This window comes from Falco rusticolus, chromosome 3 (genome assembly GCF_015220075.1).
Source record: "Falco rusticolus isolate bFalRus1 chromosome 3, bFalRus1.pri, whole genome shotgun sequence".
NCBI classification, from domain to species: Eukaryota; Metazoa; Chordata; class Aves; order Falconiformes; family Falconidae; genus Falco; species Falco rusticolus.
The window spans coordinates 69,455,676-69,476,467 of NC_051189.1; the positions used below are offsets into that span (position 1 = coordinate 69,455,676).

General features: G+C 42.4%; 2 protein-coding genes across 12 annotated transcripts in view; one reads left to right on the plus strand and one right to left on the minus strand.

Moving 5' to 3' along the window:
- Nucleotides 1-68: 68 nt before the first annotated feature.
- Nucleotides 69-5,897, plus strand: GMNN (geminin DNA replication inhibitor). Of its 7 annotated transcripts, none has more exons than XM_037382358.1 (7): nucleotides 69-168; nucleotides 734-797; nucleotides 2,527-2,625; nucleotides 2,987-3,125; nucleotides 3,590-3,672; nucleotides 3,747-3,857; nucleotides 5,406-5,897. In XM_037382358.1, exons 2-7 carry the CDS (start codon nucleotides 741-743, stop codon nucleotides 5,607-5,609), a joined length of 693 nt encoding a protein of 230 aa, XP_037238255.1. In that variant the 5' UTR covers nucleotides 69-168; nucleotides 734-740; the 3' UTR covers nucleotides 5,610-5,897. The 7 variants fall into 7 exon arrangements, with proteins under 7 accessions (XP_037238255.1, XP_037238257.1, XP_037238256.1 ...); XM_037382360.1 differs by having other exon boundaries at nucleotides 2,530-2,625; XM_037382359.1 differs by having other exon boundaries at nucleotides 84-161.
- A 1,414-nt stretch (nucleotides 5,898-7,311) lies between these two features.
- Nucleotides 7,312-20,792, minus strand: part of RIPOR2 (RHO family interacting cell polarization regulator 2) — a 74,690-nt gene continuing 61,209 nt past the window's right edge. For all 5 annotated transcript variants that reach the window (XM_037382352.1, XM_037382347.1, XM_037382348.1 and 2 more), the window contains 5 exons: nucleotides 19,881-20,039; nucleotides 18,595-18,797; nucleotides 17,020-17,103; nucleotides 14,873-14,963; nucleotides 7,312-13,403 (listed from right to left, as the gene is read on the minus strand). In XM_037382352.1, the coding sequence (XP_037238249.1) occupies nucleotides 13,303-13,403; nucleotides 14,873-14,963; nucleotides 17,020-17,103; nucleotides 18,595-18,797; nucleotides 19,881-20,039 (638 nt within the window). In that variant the 3' untranslated portion in view covers nucleotides 7,312-13,302. The remainder of the gene's footprint in view (nucleotides 13,404-14,872; nucleotides 14,964-17,019; nucleotides 17,104-18,594; nucleotides 18,798-19,880; nucleotides 20,040-20,792) is intronic.

A 20,792-nucleotide genomic window follows, 5' to 3' on the forward strand; every position in this document is an offset into this window, starting at 1 on the left:
ATGGGCGAACAAGGCCTGTGATTGGCTCGGAAAGTGGCCGGCGGATCACGTGACGGTGACCCCGCCCGCCCCCCCCGCGCTCCTTATAGGCGCACGCCGGGCGGGTGCGGGTTCGGGTCGCTGGTTGTGTGTGCGGGTGCTGGCGGGGCTGCGCGGCAGCGGCTGGCGGTGAGCGGGGCCGGGCACGGCAGCTGGGCGCGGGCGGGCGGGCAGGCAGGCAGTTGGGGGAGGCGGACGGCTGGGCCTCGGGTTCCCTCTCGGTTGGGCGCACGGGAGACCGCAGGTTGTCATGGCCGCTTTCGGGTCTTGGCGGGCTCCCGCCTCTCTTCCCCATTGGCCGCGCCGGCGAGCGGGGAGGGACGTTTCGGGCACGGCTGGCGGGAGCGGGAGGGCGCCGTCCCCTTCCCCTCCCCCCGCCATCTTGAGAGAGTGTGTGACACCGTTCCCGTGGAAGGGCTTAAGGGGGCTGTGGTCCGTGGTGGCGTCTGCGGTGGGCTGGTGTGGCGGCACGAGGTGTCCCCCTCAGGGCTTCGCGTGCCCAGCGCGCTCGCAGCTCGTGTCGGGGGGGGGGGGGGCGTGAGGGGCGCCGGGGGAGCCTAACGACCACGCGATTCGTGGCAGGGGTCTTAATGCTGTCAGAGAAATGGTTAAACTGAAATTGTATCATTTTGTAACTAGTGTCCCTGAGCTTTAGTTGCGGGCGGGTGTTACTAATATTTTGCTTTTTTTTTAGTGATCCTATGAATTTCAAAATGACACAGAAAATGAATGCAGCAAAATCATCAGGATCTTTGCAGGTATAGGTTTTAAAGTCTTGAAGCTGGAATATGGGAGCAGATAAGGGATAAAAAATAGAAGATGAAATTTACGAAGAATATCTGAAATGCTGCGATTGCTTTATTCAGAGGCTTGCACTCAGTTCTCTGGGAAACGTTCCATCTGTCTGTTTTATATCCACTGAGGGAATGCAAAGGGATCTGTTGCAGTGTGCTTCTACCAGGGTTCTGTCCTCCTGGCTTGAGTAACCTCTTGGCAGGCAATATGGCTTGGAGCACTGTCCTGCTTGGCCATATGTGCTTATGTCTACTTTTGGTTTTTTCTTGCTGCTCAGCAAGTCCTTTTTACTTTGACACTGAGCTTGCTGTCTCTCCCATGTGGTATTTTTTTAGGTGCTGGCTACCTACCTTGGTTAAGTCTGTTTTGACTTGAGCATGTTTTAACCGAAGTGTTTGTGCAGGCTGTTCTTTTTCTGAAGTCACCCTTATGAGCTATAATTGCCTTAGAATTGGTGGAAATGCTGAAAGGATTTAGGCTCTTAAGAGGTGACTGATAAGTTACTAAAGCTTATAACCTATTCCAGTCTTACTACAAGACACTTCTGTTGAACTTTTTAACATAGACTGTAATGTGAGTTGTACAAATACCATACAAAATAAGAGGTTAGTAGTCCTTTGTCATGATGGATAGAGTGATTGTAATGAAAATTTCTGATATTAATGAAAACTGCCAATTGATGTCTGACTGGTATACGTAGTAATCTTGTCTTATAGTGACTCTAGGGTATAAGTTCCTTAGTGTGTATTTCTGCCCTTCTAAGGGGTTAACTTGGGTATTGGTCAATAATTTCTTGGCAGAGTATACTTAACTTTGACTTCCAATAGCAGCAAGCAGTGTCTGACACACGGTGTGATTCTTGTTCCCACAGCATTTAGTGTTTGTCTTGTAGTTCAACAGTAGTATAATTGGTGGCAGAAACTACCGTGGGAAAGGTGAATTGTCATGTGAAGTACAGTGTGAATCAGTAACTTTCTCACGCTGGTATGGCATTGTATTCTGGCTATTCTTGCTTGGTTGTCTGCCATTGTTTGCTGTCCCATGGTGGCAGCTTAACCAACCCAATCAGAACACTTTAATGCAGGAAATGGGTATTTATGCATGACAGGAAAGGTGATAAACATACTGTTCATACAAAACAATAGCCTGTCTGCATCGATGCAAGGAAGCTTTAGACCCACTTTAATGGATAATCAAAGCAATACATTAGTTCAGTGAACACCAGTTGAGGGTGTGTTCACAGGTAGCAAAAACTTCAGGTACTGCTTGAAGTGATGTGTGTGACTTCACCACATAAACTTGCAATTGCAGTCACTTGTCTCTTGTCCCTCAATGTCTAATTGAAGTTGTCAAATACAACTTTGAGAACTTCGGCTGAAGTTCATGTGTCACAGCACTGTAAATGGTCTTGAAGTCTGGTCAGAATATTTCTGCTATAAGACCTGTTCAAATTCCTATTTGAAAGGTAAGGGTTTCCTGAGAGGTGGGGACTGAGCATAGCTTAATGTGATTAAGATCAGTCTTTGCTACAAGTAACTAGATGCACTTTACATAAACCTTAACATAGGCTAAAGTACCATCTTTTTCCCTTGGAAGGGTGAACCATGGGTTACCTTAATGGAAATGTAACTAATTCCTAAGATTCGGTTTATGTAGACTAGCAACTGTGTGAAGCCATATTTGTCTTTCTAGAAGTACCTCACAGACACAGCATGCAGTGCTGCCCCGAGACGGACTCTTAAAATGATTCAGCCTTCAGCAACAGGTTGCCTGGTGGGCAGATGTAATGAGGTATGAGTTCAAAGATAACCTATAGCTGTGTAGTTATTTCTACTCATAGCAAAATGCTTTTGAGCTTTTAACTGAAAACTAATATACTTGAAAAAACATGCAAGCTGCTTATTAGCATGATACAAGCTTACTTTTTTAGTAATATTAAAAAATAGCAATTTCAGAGTACTTCAGGAAATGTTAAATTTTTTTTGTTAAACCTGTGGGTATCAAAGATGATGTCTAAATTGGAACTCTAAGGTGAAGAAAGTGGGGCTCGTAATGACTGACTTGCAGTCATGAGTGGGCACATTTACAAGTTTGTATTTTTAAAAAAGCTGAAATGTTGCTCTGAAGTTAAACCTGCCTGTGTTTTATGCAGAAGAAATCTTCAGTCAAAAGGAAACTCTGGAATAACAAGTTTACCTCAAAGGCTTGTAAAGCTGAGGTGTCTGTGGACAAAGAGCAAGACAATGAGAATATGAATAATGACATTCAAGCTGTAGATCTCATGATAAAAGGTATGTGGCGATTTCTGAAATATTTTCTTGCACTTAAAATGCTATGCTCCCATTGGAATATAACTTGAAACATGGTTTTGTCAGTTAGGTAAGGGCTTTCTTTTTTTTTTAGTGGCTAGCGGGCATTAATGATACGTAATTCTCTGTAGCATATGAGAATGAGTTCATGGTAACCAGTAGCTGAGGACCATTGTGTGTAACAGTGTTAAAGTCTTCTTACTTTGGCTTGGCTGCCAATGCTTGAACAGCTTCTTGAAGACTGCCTGTATAGCCATTAATACAGTGTAGGATCACTGTTTTCTGTAAGCTTATGTCTCTAGCTGTAAATTTATAACTGATTCCTGGGAAAACTATATGGAGAGTGTTTCTCACAGTTCACAGAACACTTCTATACAAGTTAGATAGCTTAAGGTGATCTCAAGAATTCAGTCTTGGCACAGACTTACTGTAGCTTCATACTTCAGGAAGTCCTTCATCTCAGTATTGGAAAGAAGTGGCTGAAGAAAGGAGGAAGGCTCTGTATGAAGTGCTTCAAGAAAATGAAAAGGTAGCTAGTGAAAGATAATTTCTTTATCACTGGCTATTGTCTTCCTGTTTTAACATTTTGTCATTTGAACTTAGCTGCACAAAGAAATCGAACAGAAAGATGGTGAAATTGCTCGCCTGAAAGAAGAAAACGAGGAGTTAATGTCCCTTGCTGAACATGTGCATTACATGACCAACATGATTGAGGTACTTAAAGGAATTTTGAGCTAATGTTGGAAAAAGGGAGAAATCAGCAAAAATTTATTTAATGAATTCTGTTTTGTGTATGTACAACTCTTCATTTTAAAATTACTATCTTTACCTGTTTCCTGTGGAATTACCCTAATTTAGAGGCATAAAGCCCCTTCTAGGGGATGAGTTTTTCCTACCTTGGAGCCCACAGGAGTAATGAAAAGGTACTAAGAGCAATGTTTCCTGAAGAGGAGTTTGAACCTATTGTCTTAATAGGCTTTGCATGATAGGAATGGTGACAAGGGAAGGAAGGGTTCATTTTCACTTTCCTGAGATGACTTAAATTCACATGCCTAATAGTCTGTGTGAGGCTGCTGGCTAAATGAAGTGTTTGTGTCCTTTATGTCCCTGTTTCAAGTTTAGGTCCTCAAAGTGGAGCAGTGAAAGGGAGGGGGGAGGCACCTGTGCTCTTTAAAGTCAGGGTTTCACTGAGGAACTGCCAATTTTGTGACCCAAAAATGGGTAATACATGGTCTGTAGGGTTCATAAACTTGTAAATTTCGAAACAGCTTCCTCTTAGAATTCCTTGGGGGCAGGTAGTTCTGCCACTGATTCCATGACTTCTCCACCAGGAGTAGATTGTAACAGCCTCTGAAGCTGTAATAAATACATAGTTGTAGAACCTTGATACTAAAACTATAAGTTGGTTTTGTAGGGATTGAGCTCTGAACTGGGATATGGAACTGTGTATCTGGCAAATACTTTGATTCCCTGACTAGTCTGGGGAAGTGGAAACAAAATGGAAGATTACTGCAAGCAACTTGGAGTTAATTTTCAGTTAGTGCAATTATTTAGATCAATCTGGAAAGACTCCACTAATTTGCCACACTTGAAACATTTTGGTATTCAGGGAGTGCTGCTTTTGAGTCATAAAGCCACAGGCAGAAATTAAATGTCTTTAAGAACTTAGAGAACTAGTGTAGTTGGAAACTTTTCCACAGTTCCTCGTTAAGTTCACTTATGTAAGCTGCTCACTTCTGAGGCTTTTAATGAGCCTTAAGTGATACGTCAAACAACCAGAAGCCTCAAAAGCAGCCTCTGACAGTCCGGCTTTTCTTCCTCAGATCAGGTTAGGTGAGGAACTTTTATCAAGTGTTAGAAAATGGTGCTGCATCTTGTTCATCTAGATCTAATGTAGCTTCACTATCTCTGATTAAAAATAATGAACTTAATTGTTGTATAGTAATCTTTATAAAATTAAACCTATATAGTATTATAGTAATATTTAACTTGGGAAGTGGTTTCCCATATTTTAGGTTGCCTAAGACAAAACATGTCCTACTGAAGGACCCAAGGAAGACTTAACAGTCAACAAAGCAGATGTGCTCTGTGAGTTAGAGATAGCAATTTCAGTTGAACTTGTCTTAAGATTTTTTGAGGAATGTTTTCATTATCTTCATTTGGCAACTGTTTATATAGTTTTCTTAATTCAGTATGCACTGTCTTATTTCACTGGTTAAGTAGAAAAAGTCTTAAAGTTCACTGTCTCCTGTTTCATTCTAGAGGCTAACTGGGCAAGCACCTGACAATTTTGAGATGATGCAGAGTCTGGCTATAGAGGAGTCCAAAAAAGAAAATGAAGAGCTTAACTGTGAACTTGATGCAGAGAGCAACTCTGAAGAAGGGCCATCACAAGTATCAGGTGGCTTAAGGGGGAGTATGTCAGTTCTTGCTTTAAAGGAAGGAAATAATTTGCAGCTGGAATGACAAATAGGATTATGTGGTTTTTAATTGCAGGCTTCCTTTTGAAAGGATATACTGAAACTTCTCAGGCATAGAAACTTGTGGAAGCATTGCATTACAGGTGTTGGTTTTTAACTGGAGTTACGTAGCAGTGGGAGTATCTGGATACTGTGTAGAAAACTTACTACAGGCTGCATTTAGTTGCTTGTATAAATGCAAATACTGTGTATTTCAAACAGTTGTGTAAATATCTTATCAGTTGGTCTGATATGATACATGAAAATTGATAAATAAATCTTTGCCATACCAAAACTGCCTCATAATGGTGTGGGGAATGGCTAGTTTTAGATTTAAGAAAATTTTGGCTACTGTAGATAGAAGCTTTCAGTGTTTTTAGGGAGTACCTGGGCAGATTTAACTCCTTAAATTTGCAGAATTTTTGAACAGTGTGGTTTTAGTGGATAGGGAAAGCAAAATAAAGCTTGTGTGCTCTTGGTGAGGCTTCAGAAAATCAAGAAAGGGTAATTAGTCAAGATCTTGTCAAAGTTTAGTTAGATCTATGCTTTTTAGGCTTGTTTAATTGCCTCTGTCTTTTAAAGGGAGCATTTTCAAGATGTACAGATGAGAGCTGAAGTAGAAAGTGTTAGACAGTATCTTTTAGAAATACATTTATTGGCTTATAAAGAAAAGGTGGGGTGTTCTTGCTCCAAATAACAGCAGCCTACACCTACTTCGGAGCTATTCAGAAAGGAAACTCTAAGTTTTCAAAGTACTGCACTGGTATACCAAGAAATGAGGCACCTTTTTAGCAAGGTAGTAATGTTCTGAAGGGTTTACAGGGATAAAAAGCATTCTTTAAAACTTTGAGCACCTGTTCTGACATAGGGGGCAGGGCAGGAGGAGTGCTTGCAGTTAAAGGCACTGAGGTAGAAGGGGAAAGCAAGTCGAATACAGGATTTCCAGTCCTGAGTGAACTTTGCAATTGTTCTGCAAGTAACAAGGCCTTCCAAGGATAGGCTTTAAAAGATGGTGGCTGGCTGTTGCAATAGCTTGTGAAGAGCTTGAAGTTGAGTGGCTTTCAGGAGGCAGATACTGAGAGGGGTTTTGGTCTATGGATCTATTGGGCCTTGCCAAAACAGGCATTTCAGGGTATACATGAACATATCTGTGGAGCTATTGATTTGGCACCTTTAAGATTCCTTCCATATCTTAACTCTCTTCCTGTGGGTCTGAGTAAGTTAATAGATGTTTCACAACTGGTTTCAGTTGTTGGTACTTGGGGAAACTTAGAACCATTGCAGGAGGTAATACTCCTTCTGTCTTGTTATTTCACCTTGAATTTGGGAAGCACAGGTGAAGCATTATGCTTTCCTGGGGGCTTTGTAAACAAGGATTATAGCTTCCAGTTTGTGCTCTAGAGGGTGTCTAGATTCAATTCTTTCCATCACAGTGCAGAACTAGTGACAAAGGTGTGTCCTTTAATGTTGATATGTTAAAAAATAAACTGGGTAACTGCTTTGTAGAGTAACCTTGGCTTTCTGTTCAGAAGAAATAGATAATACTGTCAAGTGACTTAAAAGTGCACTGCATCAAGACTGTTATAAAAAATTAAATTTTGTTTATTTACTACTATCGGAGAACTATGATAAGAAAATTGCTTAGAATCTGAGATAGAAGACATCGTAGTTACTCATAGTTAAGTAATTTTTCAGAAGTGGCTTTTTTCTAAACATAAGGAATATTTTGCATTTGTAGAGGCTGTAGAAGGGAAGAAAGCTGCTGCATAATTAGGTGGCCAGGTAGGCTGATCCAACTGGGGCAGCAAGTGCAACTTCTCCATGGTTTTGCCTCCTGCTCTGAACTGCTGTAATACAGGTGCTGCAGTTAGAATAAAACTGCCAGGAAGTAACAAATCCTGAATTTTTATGCATTACTTGCATCTGGCTTTTCCTTAATCTCACCAAGATGGTAAAGAATGCTTATAAGATTTAAATCTTGTGCTTTTTCTTGATTTTTATTTAAATAAAGACAAGATGCTTCCTTGAGTAGCTGGATCCTGTGTATGTATACAGAATAAATCATGTAAGTTCCTTCATGGAGGCAGATTGGGTATATTGTAACAGAACAACTTTTTATCAAGGCATATGCCACTTGGGTGCATGTATACATGCTACTGAACTGTTCAAACCAAGGCTACTATGGTTTTATTTCTTAGTTCATTAGCAGAGAGAATAGTTCATTATATAAATGCTTGAAAAAACATACTGCAGGAGAAGACCAGAAGTGAGAGTTGAATTGTGGCAGTGCACGTTGTGGGTTTTATACCTGTATCTCCATCACATATGTATTGGTCCTTGATCAAACAATCTCCCTACACCTTCTTAGAAATATTAATGCATGAAAGTGTCAGAATTTTTATGATGTGGCATTAATTATTTAAAAATCTTCTAAAGAGTTCAAGTTTCAGTTACTGTCCTGGAAATTCCTGAGTTCTTTTAAAAATGTGCATGTACTAGAACTATGTTACATAGTAAGTCTAGAAACTTTGTATGCATGTGTGAAAGGCCTGTCAAATGTGTAGAAATTGTACACATTTGTGTAATTAGTTCTTTTACAACCATCTGACCTTTTAATTTTGTTTAATAAGAGGAAACTCATTTACCACTGAAACACAGCTATATAACAGCTGAAATTCAACATAGCTAAAGACAAAGGAATTTCATATCCAGCTAAATTACAGAAAGCGTTCTGTCTAGCAGAATAAAATTATCAGTTCTGGAACCTAACTGCAGAATATGATTCTTTCCAAGAAGTCATAAATGCTTTTGTGTACCAAGTTGACCAGCATGCTGACTCCCTTTTGTTGCAGAGGCTATGGCCACAGTGTCATCTTTCACTGAAGTATCCAAAGGCTTCTCAGAAGTGGGATGCATCTGCTGTGTCATAGCACTTCTCCCATAATTGTCCTGAGAGGACACATTTTACAGACATGTAAGACTGAGGTGTGGAGAGACAGGCCATTTGCAGGTGTCAGATGTTTCAAGGAGGAGCAGCTGTGCAGGGATGAGCAGAGGCAAGCAAACTGGGGTGTGTGTATGGTTTGTGGGAGGAAGAACTTTTAATCTGTTTAATAAAAATAGCAATTTAGTGTAAACACCTATTGTATTTAAGACAATGTGTGAAGTGAATTAGGCCATAATAACTACTTGGCTGGGCGATGAAACTGGCTTGGTGTTTGGCATAGTGTTGCTTACATGGGGGACCTACAGTGTTGTCATGTGTTGCAGCCTGTGCATAAGTAATGAAGTTGGTCATGGATTCTTGCAAGGAAGTGTGATGCATGATCATTTACTTTTTTCCTTAAGGGCTATCTGAGGTTATTTTCTTTTCAGAACTGGATTTGAGATTTTGAGCAGGAAGTTTGCAAATCTGCCAAGGCCATGTGTTTCCTGTGCTGTTGTTTTTGAGACTGAATTGCATTATCATTGTTTTCTTCAGAAAATGTTCATTGTGTATAGTTCATTTCTGTTTCTATTCCTGTAATAACAGAGTAGTTCAGCAAATGATAATGGTGTTCTGAGAAACTTTAATTTGCTGCTGCTTTGTTGATCTGCCAACAACTGCCTGTAATGAAATGTGATCGGCAGTGTTCAAGGTCAGACCCTTGGGTGTAAGGATACCTCTGTCACAGCGTTGGGGGCACGGCAGCTGTTTGAAGGCAGGTGCTGTGCATCCTTTAATCAGGATAATTCCATTGCAAATCAGCAAAGCAGGGGTTTGTACTTAGTATGACTGCCAGACTGTATATCTTGACTCTTAATTTTGAATGCTTAGTCAGGAATTATCTGTATATAACAGACTGCAGTATAGGGTAAAGCTACAGTATATACCTTTTCTGAAGGTGTGCTGGGTACAGGAGGAATCTTAACGATAGCGTGACACTCTGGGCAGCCTAACTTAAGCTGCTACTGTAGCTAGAGTAGTATAGAGGTGCTATGGGTTTCCATCAATGAGGCAGAATGCAGGGAGACAATAACAGCAATGGTGAGGTTAGCGAAAACCACTATAGCTCATGAAAAGCATGAGGTAAAAGCCACCAACAAAACCAGCAGGCAAACCCCTTTCCCCAGCATGCTTTTCCTGGTGAGGTCCCCATCTTTCAGTCTGTACTTCTGAGTTATTTTGGTACAAGAACTTTTTCCTAATATGCTTTTCTGGGGTGACCCAGACATTTAAATTGGTTTGAGTCAACCTGCTACAGCTGTATGGAAAGTTTGTAATAACTGCCTGCTGGTTTCTTTGCTAGTTGGTAAGTGTCCATCCTGTTACATTCACTTCTATGCATCTGGTTTTTCCTATTCCACAAAGCAGAGCTCTTGCATTAATGTGGTAGGAAAGCAAATAAAAACATGTAAGTTATGAGACAAATACATGGTTTGTTCCTTTTTATTTGCCTTCTGGTTTTGGAAGCTTTAAGGTTTGTAACTTTTTCAAGGGTTTGTTGCCCTGAGGGCATAAAGTTATGGAATTTTGTTTGTTTTTTTCTTAAAGTGATTTTTTAATATATTGTCATGAATCATGTTAGAATTTGATTCTTTGTTTTATTTAGTTGTCTAAACCAGTTTTAATGCTCAAAGTGAAATTTAGCCTTTATACATCTATATCCCAGGTTCCAGCTTGTCTGTCTCAGATACCACAACAGGAACCAAATTTGGTCTAACCATTCCCACTAAAATTCCTGTGAATTTCCTCACTGACTTTACTGAGAGCCGGATTTGCTTCTTTCTGGTTTGTATGAGCTGTATACATGGTTTCTAATGGTTATAATGGTGTAACAGATCAGCTTTAGATTAATAGACTTCTCAAAGGGTAGATTTAAACTACAATGAGATGAAAGTAGGTATAAGCTCTGCTTGGCATGGCACCTGTATATGTGAGCAGCCCCTTTGCTGTGCTTGATAGGCAGTTCTGTGTTCCCCAGGTCTGCCCCATGAGCCTGAGTGTTTGTGAGAGGAGTGTGTTCTGTTTGGGAAGAGTCTGTGTTCATAGAAGGGAAGAAGTAATCAGTGAATGTTTGGTAGCAGTCCCAGAGCCTCTTCAGCATATATTCTGCTACTTCTTGTGGAGCCTTTTTTGACAAATTTCTTGAATGATGCACAAAGCTGGTTTGCTCTGAACTTAAACTAGGAGTGGCTAGAAATGTAGGGTACTAGTGCTTGCCTGAAAGTAAACTCATCTCACTTGTTCCTAAGTGACAGTTGAGAATGTAGCACCTACAACCCAATGACGACATAGCTTTTGCTTTAACAAAATCATGTTCAGTGCTGTGATACGCAAATTATAAGCGAGCTTTCGACAGATAGGTTCTACCTGCAATACATACTGACAGATGTGGGAATACAAGAATATTCTCTCTTCAAAAATAAGCCTCTTGCTGATGCTCTGGGATGGAAGCAAGTGCCTGCACACATGCATTGAAGGAACACAGAGCACAGTCCTCCCCTTGCTTCCAAAGCAGCATTGTAGTTTAAAGCTGGCTTTTTTTAAAATGTGCTTTGGTTCACCTCACAGATGTACAACGAAGAACAGTTGTTTTCACTATAGTTTCATCCTTTCTCTACTTTTTGTACTTTTGTGGTTTGTGTGTTTAGGTTGCTAGAATGTTTTGCTGCTTACTACCACCACCACCCCACCCTTAGCCAGCAGAAAGATGAAAATGCATAAGTTGTGCCTTTTGAAACACAAACTAGTATTGCACAATTTCTCCCCCTGCACAAGAAGTGGCAGGTTTCTGTCTGCCTTCAGGCAGCAGTCCTTGCTACATGTATTGTTCACTTGCTCTAATTTAGATGTTTTTGGAAGATATTAAAGTAATGTTCTTCTAGATCTTCACAAAGTTGATCTGGTATGAAACACAAATTATTTCTATGCTGTAAGAAATCTAGCAGATGATTTCATATAATTTAGCTAAACTGTTTGAGATTGTCCTATAGTCTTGTCCAGGTGACCAGGCTTGAAAAGGCAAATATTCCCTACAAGCTTTTCTCCTTAATATGTTTAAACAACTGTTACAGTTTGCCCGAAATCCAGCTGCAAGTAGTGGCTGTAAGAGCCACCTATGATACTGGGAGCTGATTGCATGTGAAGATTGTATGAGCCTCACAGTAGAGAGGCTGCTGGTAAAAAGTGACTATACATATGGACTGATGTGCTTGGTAATTAAAAAATAATCTTTATTATAACTTAAATGTGATAGGAAATATGGTGAGTACAAATGCCACAAAACTAAAAGCAAAAAAAAGCAGAAGTCAGTACAAAAGGGACACCGTGGAAGAGTTCAGCTGATGGGATAGGTGTGGTATAAAAAACATAATGTGGTTTCACCTTCTGCAAAAAGTGTCTATATCCCTTAGTAAACAAGTAAGCATTTTGAACTGTACAAAATGTACTTTAATTAAAGGAAGAATATATATATTTATAAATATACAGATATGTACATTGTTGTAACATTCACAGTAAAAAAAAAAAAACCAAAACAACGTTCCCTGCCTGCCAGTGTGTTTGGCGCACAAGGCTTCCTTTTGATGTGAATTGTTTGCAATCTTTTCTATGTAGTCTATGCAAATTTGGGTACTTGAGTTGACATCTAAATAGCATTTCATGCATAATGAACACAGTACAGGAACACTCTTCTGTTAAACTATTCACCTCCACTGTTAACTTAAGGCTCATAATCAACAGTTTGAAGCACTGGCTGTCTTTCATCCCTGCAGTGAGCTGGGGGGGGGGGGCGGGCAATGCATTCACTTCACCCTCTGTTTATTACTGCCTCTGAGGTCCACTTTAGTTTTAGTTCTTTATATTGAAAACATCTATAGAAGCTATGATCCACTAATTAGTCTATGAAATTCAATCCTGCCTACAACATATAGGACCACATGGCTTGGGGGGCTCATGCAATTAGTTGTATTCACTTCTGGGAGTAAATAAATGCACTTTACCTTTTCATTTAGTTTTCAGAAACCTATGTGATTGTTTGATCCCACTCACAAATCTCTAAATTAATGATGGCTCATTGCTGGAGGGCAAGAGAAAGGAAATAAAAGACCAGTGGAGGCATTTAGTATGAGTCACCAAAGTGACACCTCCTAGGGTTTACATCATGCTGTTTCTGGAGGCAAAACTTGAAGAAACTTGCTCTATATTTCATTACTTAGACAAAGCTGAGAAAGCTGAGTGGTGTTCCCTGCTGTTGGACTGTTGCTGGGGTCATGGCATAGCAGCAGATGCTTAGCAAAAGCTTCTTTGCAGTCCTGTTCAGGTGACCTCCTACTTGTCCTTGTTAGATATATCACGTGTCTCAAGCTTTCATGACAACATCAAGGAAGTAAATGTAATAGTAAAATATATGAAGATGCCAAATCCTAAAAACTCGCAGAAGTTTGTTGAGGCTGAATAACTGCAATTATGTTATTTGTTATGAATCAGGAAAGTTTTGCTCCTTAGCATCCAACTGTTCCATCATGAGCTGCAAAGAGGAGCCAATAGGAACCCTTAAGCTGGATTTTAGATTTTGCTTTTCTTTAAGAAGTCTGTAAATTGCTACATTTTGGGACATTCTCATAGAATTCTTCAAAGTCTTTCTTCTGCTCTCCACAGTGAAGTGCAGCTCCATCCTACCTTAGTGCCTGTTAAATGTAGGCAGTTTTTTTTCCACCTAAAAAGCTGTGGCAGTTTCAGTTCCACGGCGGCTTCCAACTTTAGCAAACTCCCGGGGAAATTTGTCCAGCTGTTCATATGCCAGCCTCCCATCTTCACCTGAATGCAAAATGTTAAAGCATGATACCATGTTTTATCATTGCCTTACAACATTTAAACTACTGGATTCTCTGCTGTTAGAAAGTACTGATCTGCCAGTAAGTTCTTCCCCTTCTTAAAATTCATCTTGTTGAAGGCAACTTCAGAAATCACTTGTAAAATTTAAGCATGCTTTGAATGTTCAAATTCTTATTTTTTTTAAATTTTCTCGTGTAATTTGCTGGTTTTATCTAGAGCAAGAGAGAAGCAGACACAGCTTGTATGATTAGATGGCAGTATCTGTACACTTGTCTTACTAAGTGACGTATGGGGCTTGCCCAGGTCTGAGCTGCAGCTGTGATATACTTGAGGCAGATGACATTTATCCACTGCTACTTTGGACAATATGAAGTTTACCCACATCTCGCATCCTGGCATTTTAAAGTGAGTCTGCCTACATCTTTGCTTATATATCTCTGGAAAAGAGGAAGCAGTATATTTGCTAAATTTAACTATTTGTGTTTTAAACCATTTTGTCTTAGGTACACTGTCATCTGTATGCCCCTGAAGACGGCATTGAGCTTAGTGTGTTGAATTGGCCGTTAGGAACCAAAATGGTCTCTGTGTGTCATCTAGAAGAATGGTAGTACAATCTCCCACAGTTTTCAAAAGTGTCCCTGGGCCAGTTGTTTTATAAGCTGAGTGATAGCACATCCAGCAGCAGAGTGAATTCCTGCCCAACTGGTGAATGAAAGCATGCTTGACGAGTTTGCGTAACTAAAGTCACAGATTGACACACACCCATGGAGTAAAAATTCATGCTTAGTCTAAAGGCCAGAAAAACAAAATTTTTCTGTGCTACTGAAGCACTGGTGCCCTGAAACTGTGCAGCTGGACTTGCAGTCACATGGTGCTATGCAGCTAGATTACAGGTTAGTGAACAGGGTATCTGTCGTCTCGAGGACAAATGAGGGTCAATGCAAGGTGCCCTGAGGTACTCTGCAAAGGAGGACTTGCAGGCTAGCGTTTATCCAAATAAGCATATAAAGATAATTTAGGTTAAATGAACACTTGGCAGTGCTAATGGCACTTAAGTGTGACTTACGGGATTACAGGGGTGATAGGAGGGGACCCTCAAGAGGATGATAGATGAGATACAACAGGCAGTGTGCCAGCCCTGCCTCATCAAGGCTGCTTGGTTCTCAAATTCATTACAAGTTATTTCTGTTTGTCAACTTCTTCTTTGCTATTTTTCCTTTTCTACTTCCCCCTCCAGACTCATACAATTAGATTTCTCTCTTTTTGGCTCATTTTCATGATCTTCAAATGGAAAGATTTTTAAGAATATATATTTTCTTACTTGTTCGAGTTTCTAGTTAAAATTTCGTGTCAGTTTAGGGTCACATGTTTGTATAACTCAGGTGTCTTAACATGCTGCTCTGTTAAAGAAGAAAATAAAATACTAAAATGCTCTAAACCAGGTAACTCACCAAGGGAGAGCAGGGTTTCGGATGCCACTTTTCTGATCTCTTCGTTGTCGGATTGGCAGAGTGTGACCAGCATTTTAATACTCTCAGTAGCCTGGGAAGTGCACAAAGAACCACATTAGCACTGCACAGGACGCTGTGGTTTTATTTCACAACCTTGCATAGAAACGGTGACCATCCTCTGCGCTGCCCTTCCTACTCCAAGGGAAGGGCCTTGCTGGAGACACAAGGAATGGGATTCCCCTGAGGGGGAGCATCTAGGAGGATGTGTATTTTCTGCTGTCAGTGTGGATCCTTTCTAAATTTCCTACCCTATGTGCTACATGCATAGATCTGTCTGACCTTCTGGTCAGACTGCTGCTTCTGACTGTAGGCTGGGTGATTGATGAGCCACGGAACGAGGCCATAGGAGTGCCAGGGTCGGTACGGCGGGGAGATGAACAAGAGACAGGCTTCAAGGGAATGGATTTCATACTGAGTGTGTCAAAGCTGGTAGGTCTGAGGAAGCTGTTCCCACCCATAGCTGTGCCTGCCAGGGGCACGTTGGCTGGCCAGCCCTGTTACTTTACTGCAGGCTCCTCACTGACACCTGCGCTCGCCAGCATTTCCACATTTTTGCCTTGCTTCTGCTATTTTGGGAAGAAAGCAGGGAAGAATCCTGATCTCTGCTACAGAAATGTCAGGCCTTTGGGGAATGCAGCTGTCATAGTGTCTCTGGCAGGCTATTTAACATGACAAGAAGAGAGATGAGTGAAAGGAAGGGCAGGCATTGCCCTGGCATGACACCTGGGAGAGGCACTGAGCAACGGTCAGTATTTGGATGAGCCCTGTCTATGCGCGGGGCACAGGTCTGGTCTGCGATGCTCTGAATGAGGGCTTAGCTGCCAGAGCCATTACACCTCACCGTCTGGTCTTCAGTGTGGTTGCTCGTGCGTGACTCAGGGCAAGTCTGCATCGGGTGCATGCTGATGACTACAGCTCAAATGCTTGTGAGTGACGGGACCACAGCAACAGAGCTTCGTTGCGATCTGCAAAATCCCTCAGAGATGTACAGTAGGACCTTGTGCAGCTGACATGATGTGGGTAAGACTGCCATTGGGTTAGCTCATCCACAGTCACCTATCCATTGTAGCATTCCCATCTCTCAAATAGTATCTTCCAGAAAGGCTTCAGCTTTTATGTGAAGATCCCAAATGATGATATGTCCCCTCAGTAGTTTTTTTCCCCAGCAATCTCCTTTGTCACTATTCAAGATATGTTGGAGCCACAGTGCTCAAGTTGAATGTCTCTGGCTCCAGTTCCCACAGCTGGTTCCCAGTTGGCCTTTTCCTGAGAGATGAAAAACCCCACCGTGCCCCACATGCAGCAGAGCTGTAATGCCCCTCACTGTTTCCTCTCAGGGATGCCTGCTAGCATCTCATTTAAGGGAAAAGTTTTTTCATATTTAAACAATATTGAATTATGTATTGTAAGTATCAGGCTGGAACGAAGTCACATATTAGAGCTGTCTTCTCTAGGGGACCATTTTGAGGGACAAACAGTCCATCTGCGGTGGGTCTGTCTCACAGAACACATTTTGTGCCCCAGTGTCCCATGTCAGTCAGGCTGGGGTGGCTGCTGCTTCCCATGGCTTTATACAGCCAAAACAAAAGTGCATTTTTCCTTCCTGTCATGGAACAGAATGCAGCAACAGTACGAGATGCTAGCTGAAGCTGTAGTGCCCAGATGCAACAGCTATTTATCACAAAACGAGCTGTGACCTGCCTTCCTCTTTCTCTTCTACTTCTGCAGGCCACATGCATTACAGCTAATTTTATCTGGGGAAAGGATTTTTTTTCCCCCTCTCAGTCAGTACTCTATGGATGAACATTTTTTTTTCTGAGATGTGGAAGGAAGTCTCCTAAAGTCAGTATGAGAGGGAGGAAAAGGTGATATGCAAAAGATAAACTTTGTTGTCATTGCAGAGCTCACTTGTTTTTGCAATGAAGCTTCTAAACTGTTCCCAGACAACATGGTATCTGTAAAAGGATGCACTGCAGCGATGCAAAACAAAAACACTACTGATGCTGCTATTGCGATTTCTACTTTCTTGTTTGTACCTATCAGATGTCCTTTCTTTAAAGCAAAGTGCAACAGTGAGTTCCTCTTACCTTGAGGTATCGTAAAGCCAAGCAAGCTGCTTTCTGCAGCTGGAGGTTGGGCTGGGTTAGTGCTTCACAGTAATAAATCAAGGCCTGAAAACAGATAGAATAATGGTGAAAATGTCTGTGCCTGTGTGGAGCAGAAGGGTGGAGCGTGGAAGCACTGCTACCCTACTAAAGGGAGAGGGATTGCAGCCCACCTCCCTGACAGTGAGCGTGTGGAGTGGAGAGGCAGAGCCCTGCTGCAGGTAACACGGTGGGATAATTCCCGGCAGCAGATCCAGACCCGGCTACTCATTATATCTTAGTAGTCTCGGGCCAGCTTGTGGTGAGGTGCAATCTGGCACCCTTGAGGGCCTTTCCGCATAAATCGCCAAAGAGCTATAAATGGGCCTTGGAGTCTGAATAGCTGCAGAGCTGACCCTTGAGGTGGTCTCTCTAATGTAGTAGCTACATTAGGGAGTAACAGATAGTAATGAGCAGGCTGGGGTGGACCCCAGGGGGACTGCAGGTAACTATTACAAGGTTAGCGTGAGGTGCTAGACCAGTATACTGCTTGGCCCTAGAAATTAGTAGCTGCTGTTGAGCAAACAAAACCAGTGCAAGCGGCAAATCTCAGAGGCACTTGGCTGTGCAATGAACTCGTCTGCAGCACACGGCTGCATAACGCCCTTGTACACAGCACCCCGTGGCCCTTCCTGCAGGCAGCGAGCCAGGTGTCAGCTACCCACGCCTCTTCCAGGAGGTTATATTTTCCCTGAGATGCTGCCTCCATGAAGCTGGGGATCGAGAAGGATGGTATGAGATACCAAGAGGCTGCAAGCATGGAAGATGAGGTAGAAGGGCAAACAAAGAGGAGACTGGTTTGACAGGGAAGAAGGGAAGAGCAGCAAAGAGTGAGCTCCTTTTTCTCCTCCCTCTGCCTTCCTTCCGCTTCTCTTGCTCTTCCAACTGCCTTTTCTTTTGCTCTCTCCTGAGAGGGATAGTAGGGAAAAGTCTGCCATGAAAGGGTAGGAGCCGACCCCTAATTTCTTCTTACTCCGCCTCTCCCTTCTCTTTCATTTCTGTTTTTAAGCTGGCTCTGCTCGTTGCCTTTGGTATCTGTGACAGACTAAAATCTTAGATCTCACAGTTGAGCTGTGTTTGCCCAAGGCAGTCCATCCCCTCCAGAAGTGGTGGGAGGTCCCCTAGATCCCAGCCTCCTTTGGGAAAAAAATAAAGATCTCAGAGGTACGTCTGTGCCTGTCAGTGATGCTGGGGACTGCTGACTTGAAGCCTTGGACCGAAGCCAAGTCTGAGACAGGCCAGCAGAAATGCTGAAGTGTGGAAGATAGCTGGAGAGCACAGCACTCAGGGAGTATTTGCAGAGTTTTGGTTAGTACCTCTTTAGTGTAATGACAGGTAGAAGCAGACGGGCAAAATGACAGAAACAGACCTGTATATTTGCAGAAAAATTAGACAGGGAGTCCCTCTGGATCAGTTTCAATCAAGCTTGGAGTATACACGTAGATCTTCGAGACACAGGCAGAAAAAAGTCATGACAATACAGGTCTCTTAAGCGATGGGTGATTTTCTGCCGCTTACCTTCTCCCTGAAGTGCCTGTTCTCTGTGGTAGCTGTCAGAAGTGATGCCACAGTCTCACTGACTTCGTTTTTATTTTCATTGAGAAGCAAAGCCAAAGCTCTCAAAACTTCTTGCTGTGGCGGAAGGTTATTGGAGTTTATTTTGGCCACATTTTGCTGCAGTTTTCCATCTTTCACTGACTGCAGCACCTGAACTACAGAGGCTAGAAGTGTGAGAGAAAGGTCCTGGTTACTTCGTTTATCCTCTCAATATTTCAAATTGCTCCCTTCCCCACTAGCAATCCTCGATTTATACTATACGCACAAAGGGCATAAAAAAGTCCCCATCTCAGCAATTGCAACATTGCAGTGTGCCTGCACAGGGAATTCTCTGGGCTTTAAGCTGGGCCAATTTCTCAGATGTTCTTCCAAAGGAGGAGATGAGTAGATGGGCTAGGTGGACACTGCAACACTTACGCCTACCCAGAGCTAAGGGCCTGCTTGTCAAATCTTCGCTTTCTGCTGGAAGATGTAAATCCTCCCCATAACAAGTGAAACCCAATATCCTTGTCAGTGTATTGACTTCCAGAGCATCTTTGTGAGAATGTTTCCCAGTCTGACAGATGTCTGCCACCAAGAGCTGGGGCTCATATGTTTCAGAGGTGGTCTGAAAAGCCTTTTTCTTTCCAGGTTTCAGAGCAAAAGCTCCACAGTATGCCCAAATAAAAATGAAAACTAGGCAAGGTTCTTCAGACTGAGTGTCAAATAGAGACGAAAACTTGGCTTGCCAGGGATTGCAGTCTAGCATGTTCTGCGGAGCATTTGCTTCTCTCTTTAGTTCTCGGTGGCAGAGCCTGCCAGACACTGAGGTGCTGTGATCCCTTGGCTACTGAGACTTGCTCAGCACTTCAGAAGGTCTCTCCGTACAGGATGGTGAAAGACCGGAACGTCATCCAAGCTACCACACAGAAAACTTCCCAGACCTTGGGCCCAGCCCACCACCATCAGCCATCTCCTAAAAAGTAACTCTTTCAACAGAGATTTTTCACATTTGAACATGGAAATAGAAATGACTGAGGGTTTATCTGCATCAGCTCTTTTCCCTTGATATGTTCAGGCGCATTCAGACTTAGTATCCAAGGTACTTCTTTGTCTCCTTCACCACCTTCTTTTGTAAAATCAGCCTGAATTGTAAAATTCAGAAGGTCTCTCCATACAGGATGGTGAAAGACCTGGACTGTTTTGTGCTGAGCTCAGAAGGACACTGATGTACTCCCCTGTTAGCCATCAGAATTAATATACCCTACCTTCTTTTGCGAGCTGCAGCAAATAGCTTCCAAGGTCATTAACACTGTGGCTGGCAAAATAGTTGTAATACTGAAAGACGGTAATGATCTCGGAGGACATGCTGGAGTAGAGGACAGGCTCCGTCCGGTCCAAGATCTGAGACACCAGGATCCTGAAGACTGCAGGCAGCCACAGACAAAGGGATGCATTAGTGAGAGCAAAAGCTGCTGGCAAAATACCACAGCGCACTTCAAAGCCAGATACTTCCCAAAGGTTCTAACCTCACCTGCGGTTAGGTTAGAAGCTCCACAGACTTTCTCCCTGTCTAGCTTTCATCACCAGAAGATATCTTTGTAAGGATGAACCTCTGCCAGTTTACGGACGGCTAGTGCAGCTTCCTATCTGATCAATACAGCACCCTTTCTACCCAAATGAATCACTAAACACATATCCACATGCACTGCCAGTTGCATCTCTGTGATGCCACTGAAGCAGGGAAGATGCGCACAGAGACAGGATTTCGCTGTGCTTGGTCTTATGTTCCTGCGTGAGCGTGTGGCACTGGAAGGCTGGTCTGAGGCACTGTCTGTGAGAGCTGAGGCAGGGAGCAGGAAGGAGAACACTGCCTTGGGTAGGCATCTGCAGTGCAGGTGCCCACGCCTGACCGAGTCACCCTGCGTCCCTGTTCTGTCCTAGGGAGAGCTAGTCTGCATACCTGGAGTTTGAAGTGTGGTACATCCCACTCCAAACGGGAACCTATGTTCACATAGACTCACTCGAATGTATATGAATTTCATCCCCGTGCACTGTCCTGGGGCACGGACAATATACAGACGCATAAAATTAAGTGTGAGGATTCCTACTTCACTGAATCACTTAGAAACCTGTATTTGGGAATAGACTTACTTTCCAGTTAGCTCATAAACCTTAAA

Bases quoted from the DNA above. Each gene is read 5' to 3' on its own strand.
- GMNN (XM_037382358.1), top strand. From the start codon at position 741: ATGAATTTCAAAATGACACAGAAAATGAATGCAGCAAAATCATCAGGA. The intron at 3,126-3,589 runs GTATGTGGCGAT...TTCATACTTCAG, and splicing joins TGTAGATCTCATGATAAAAG to GAAGTCCTTCATCTCAGTAT. The intron at 3,858-5,405 runs GTACTTAAAGGA...GTTTCATTCTAG, and splicing joins ACATGACCAACATGATTGAG to AGGCTAACTGGGCAAGCACC.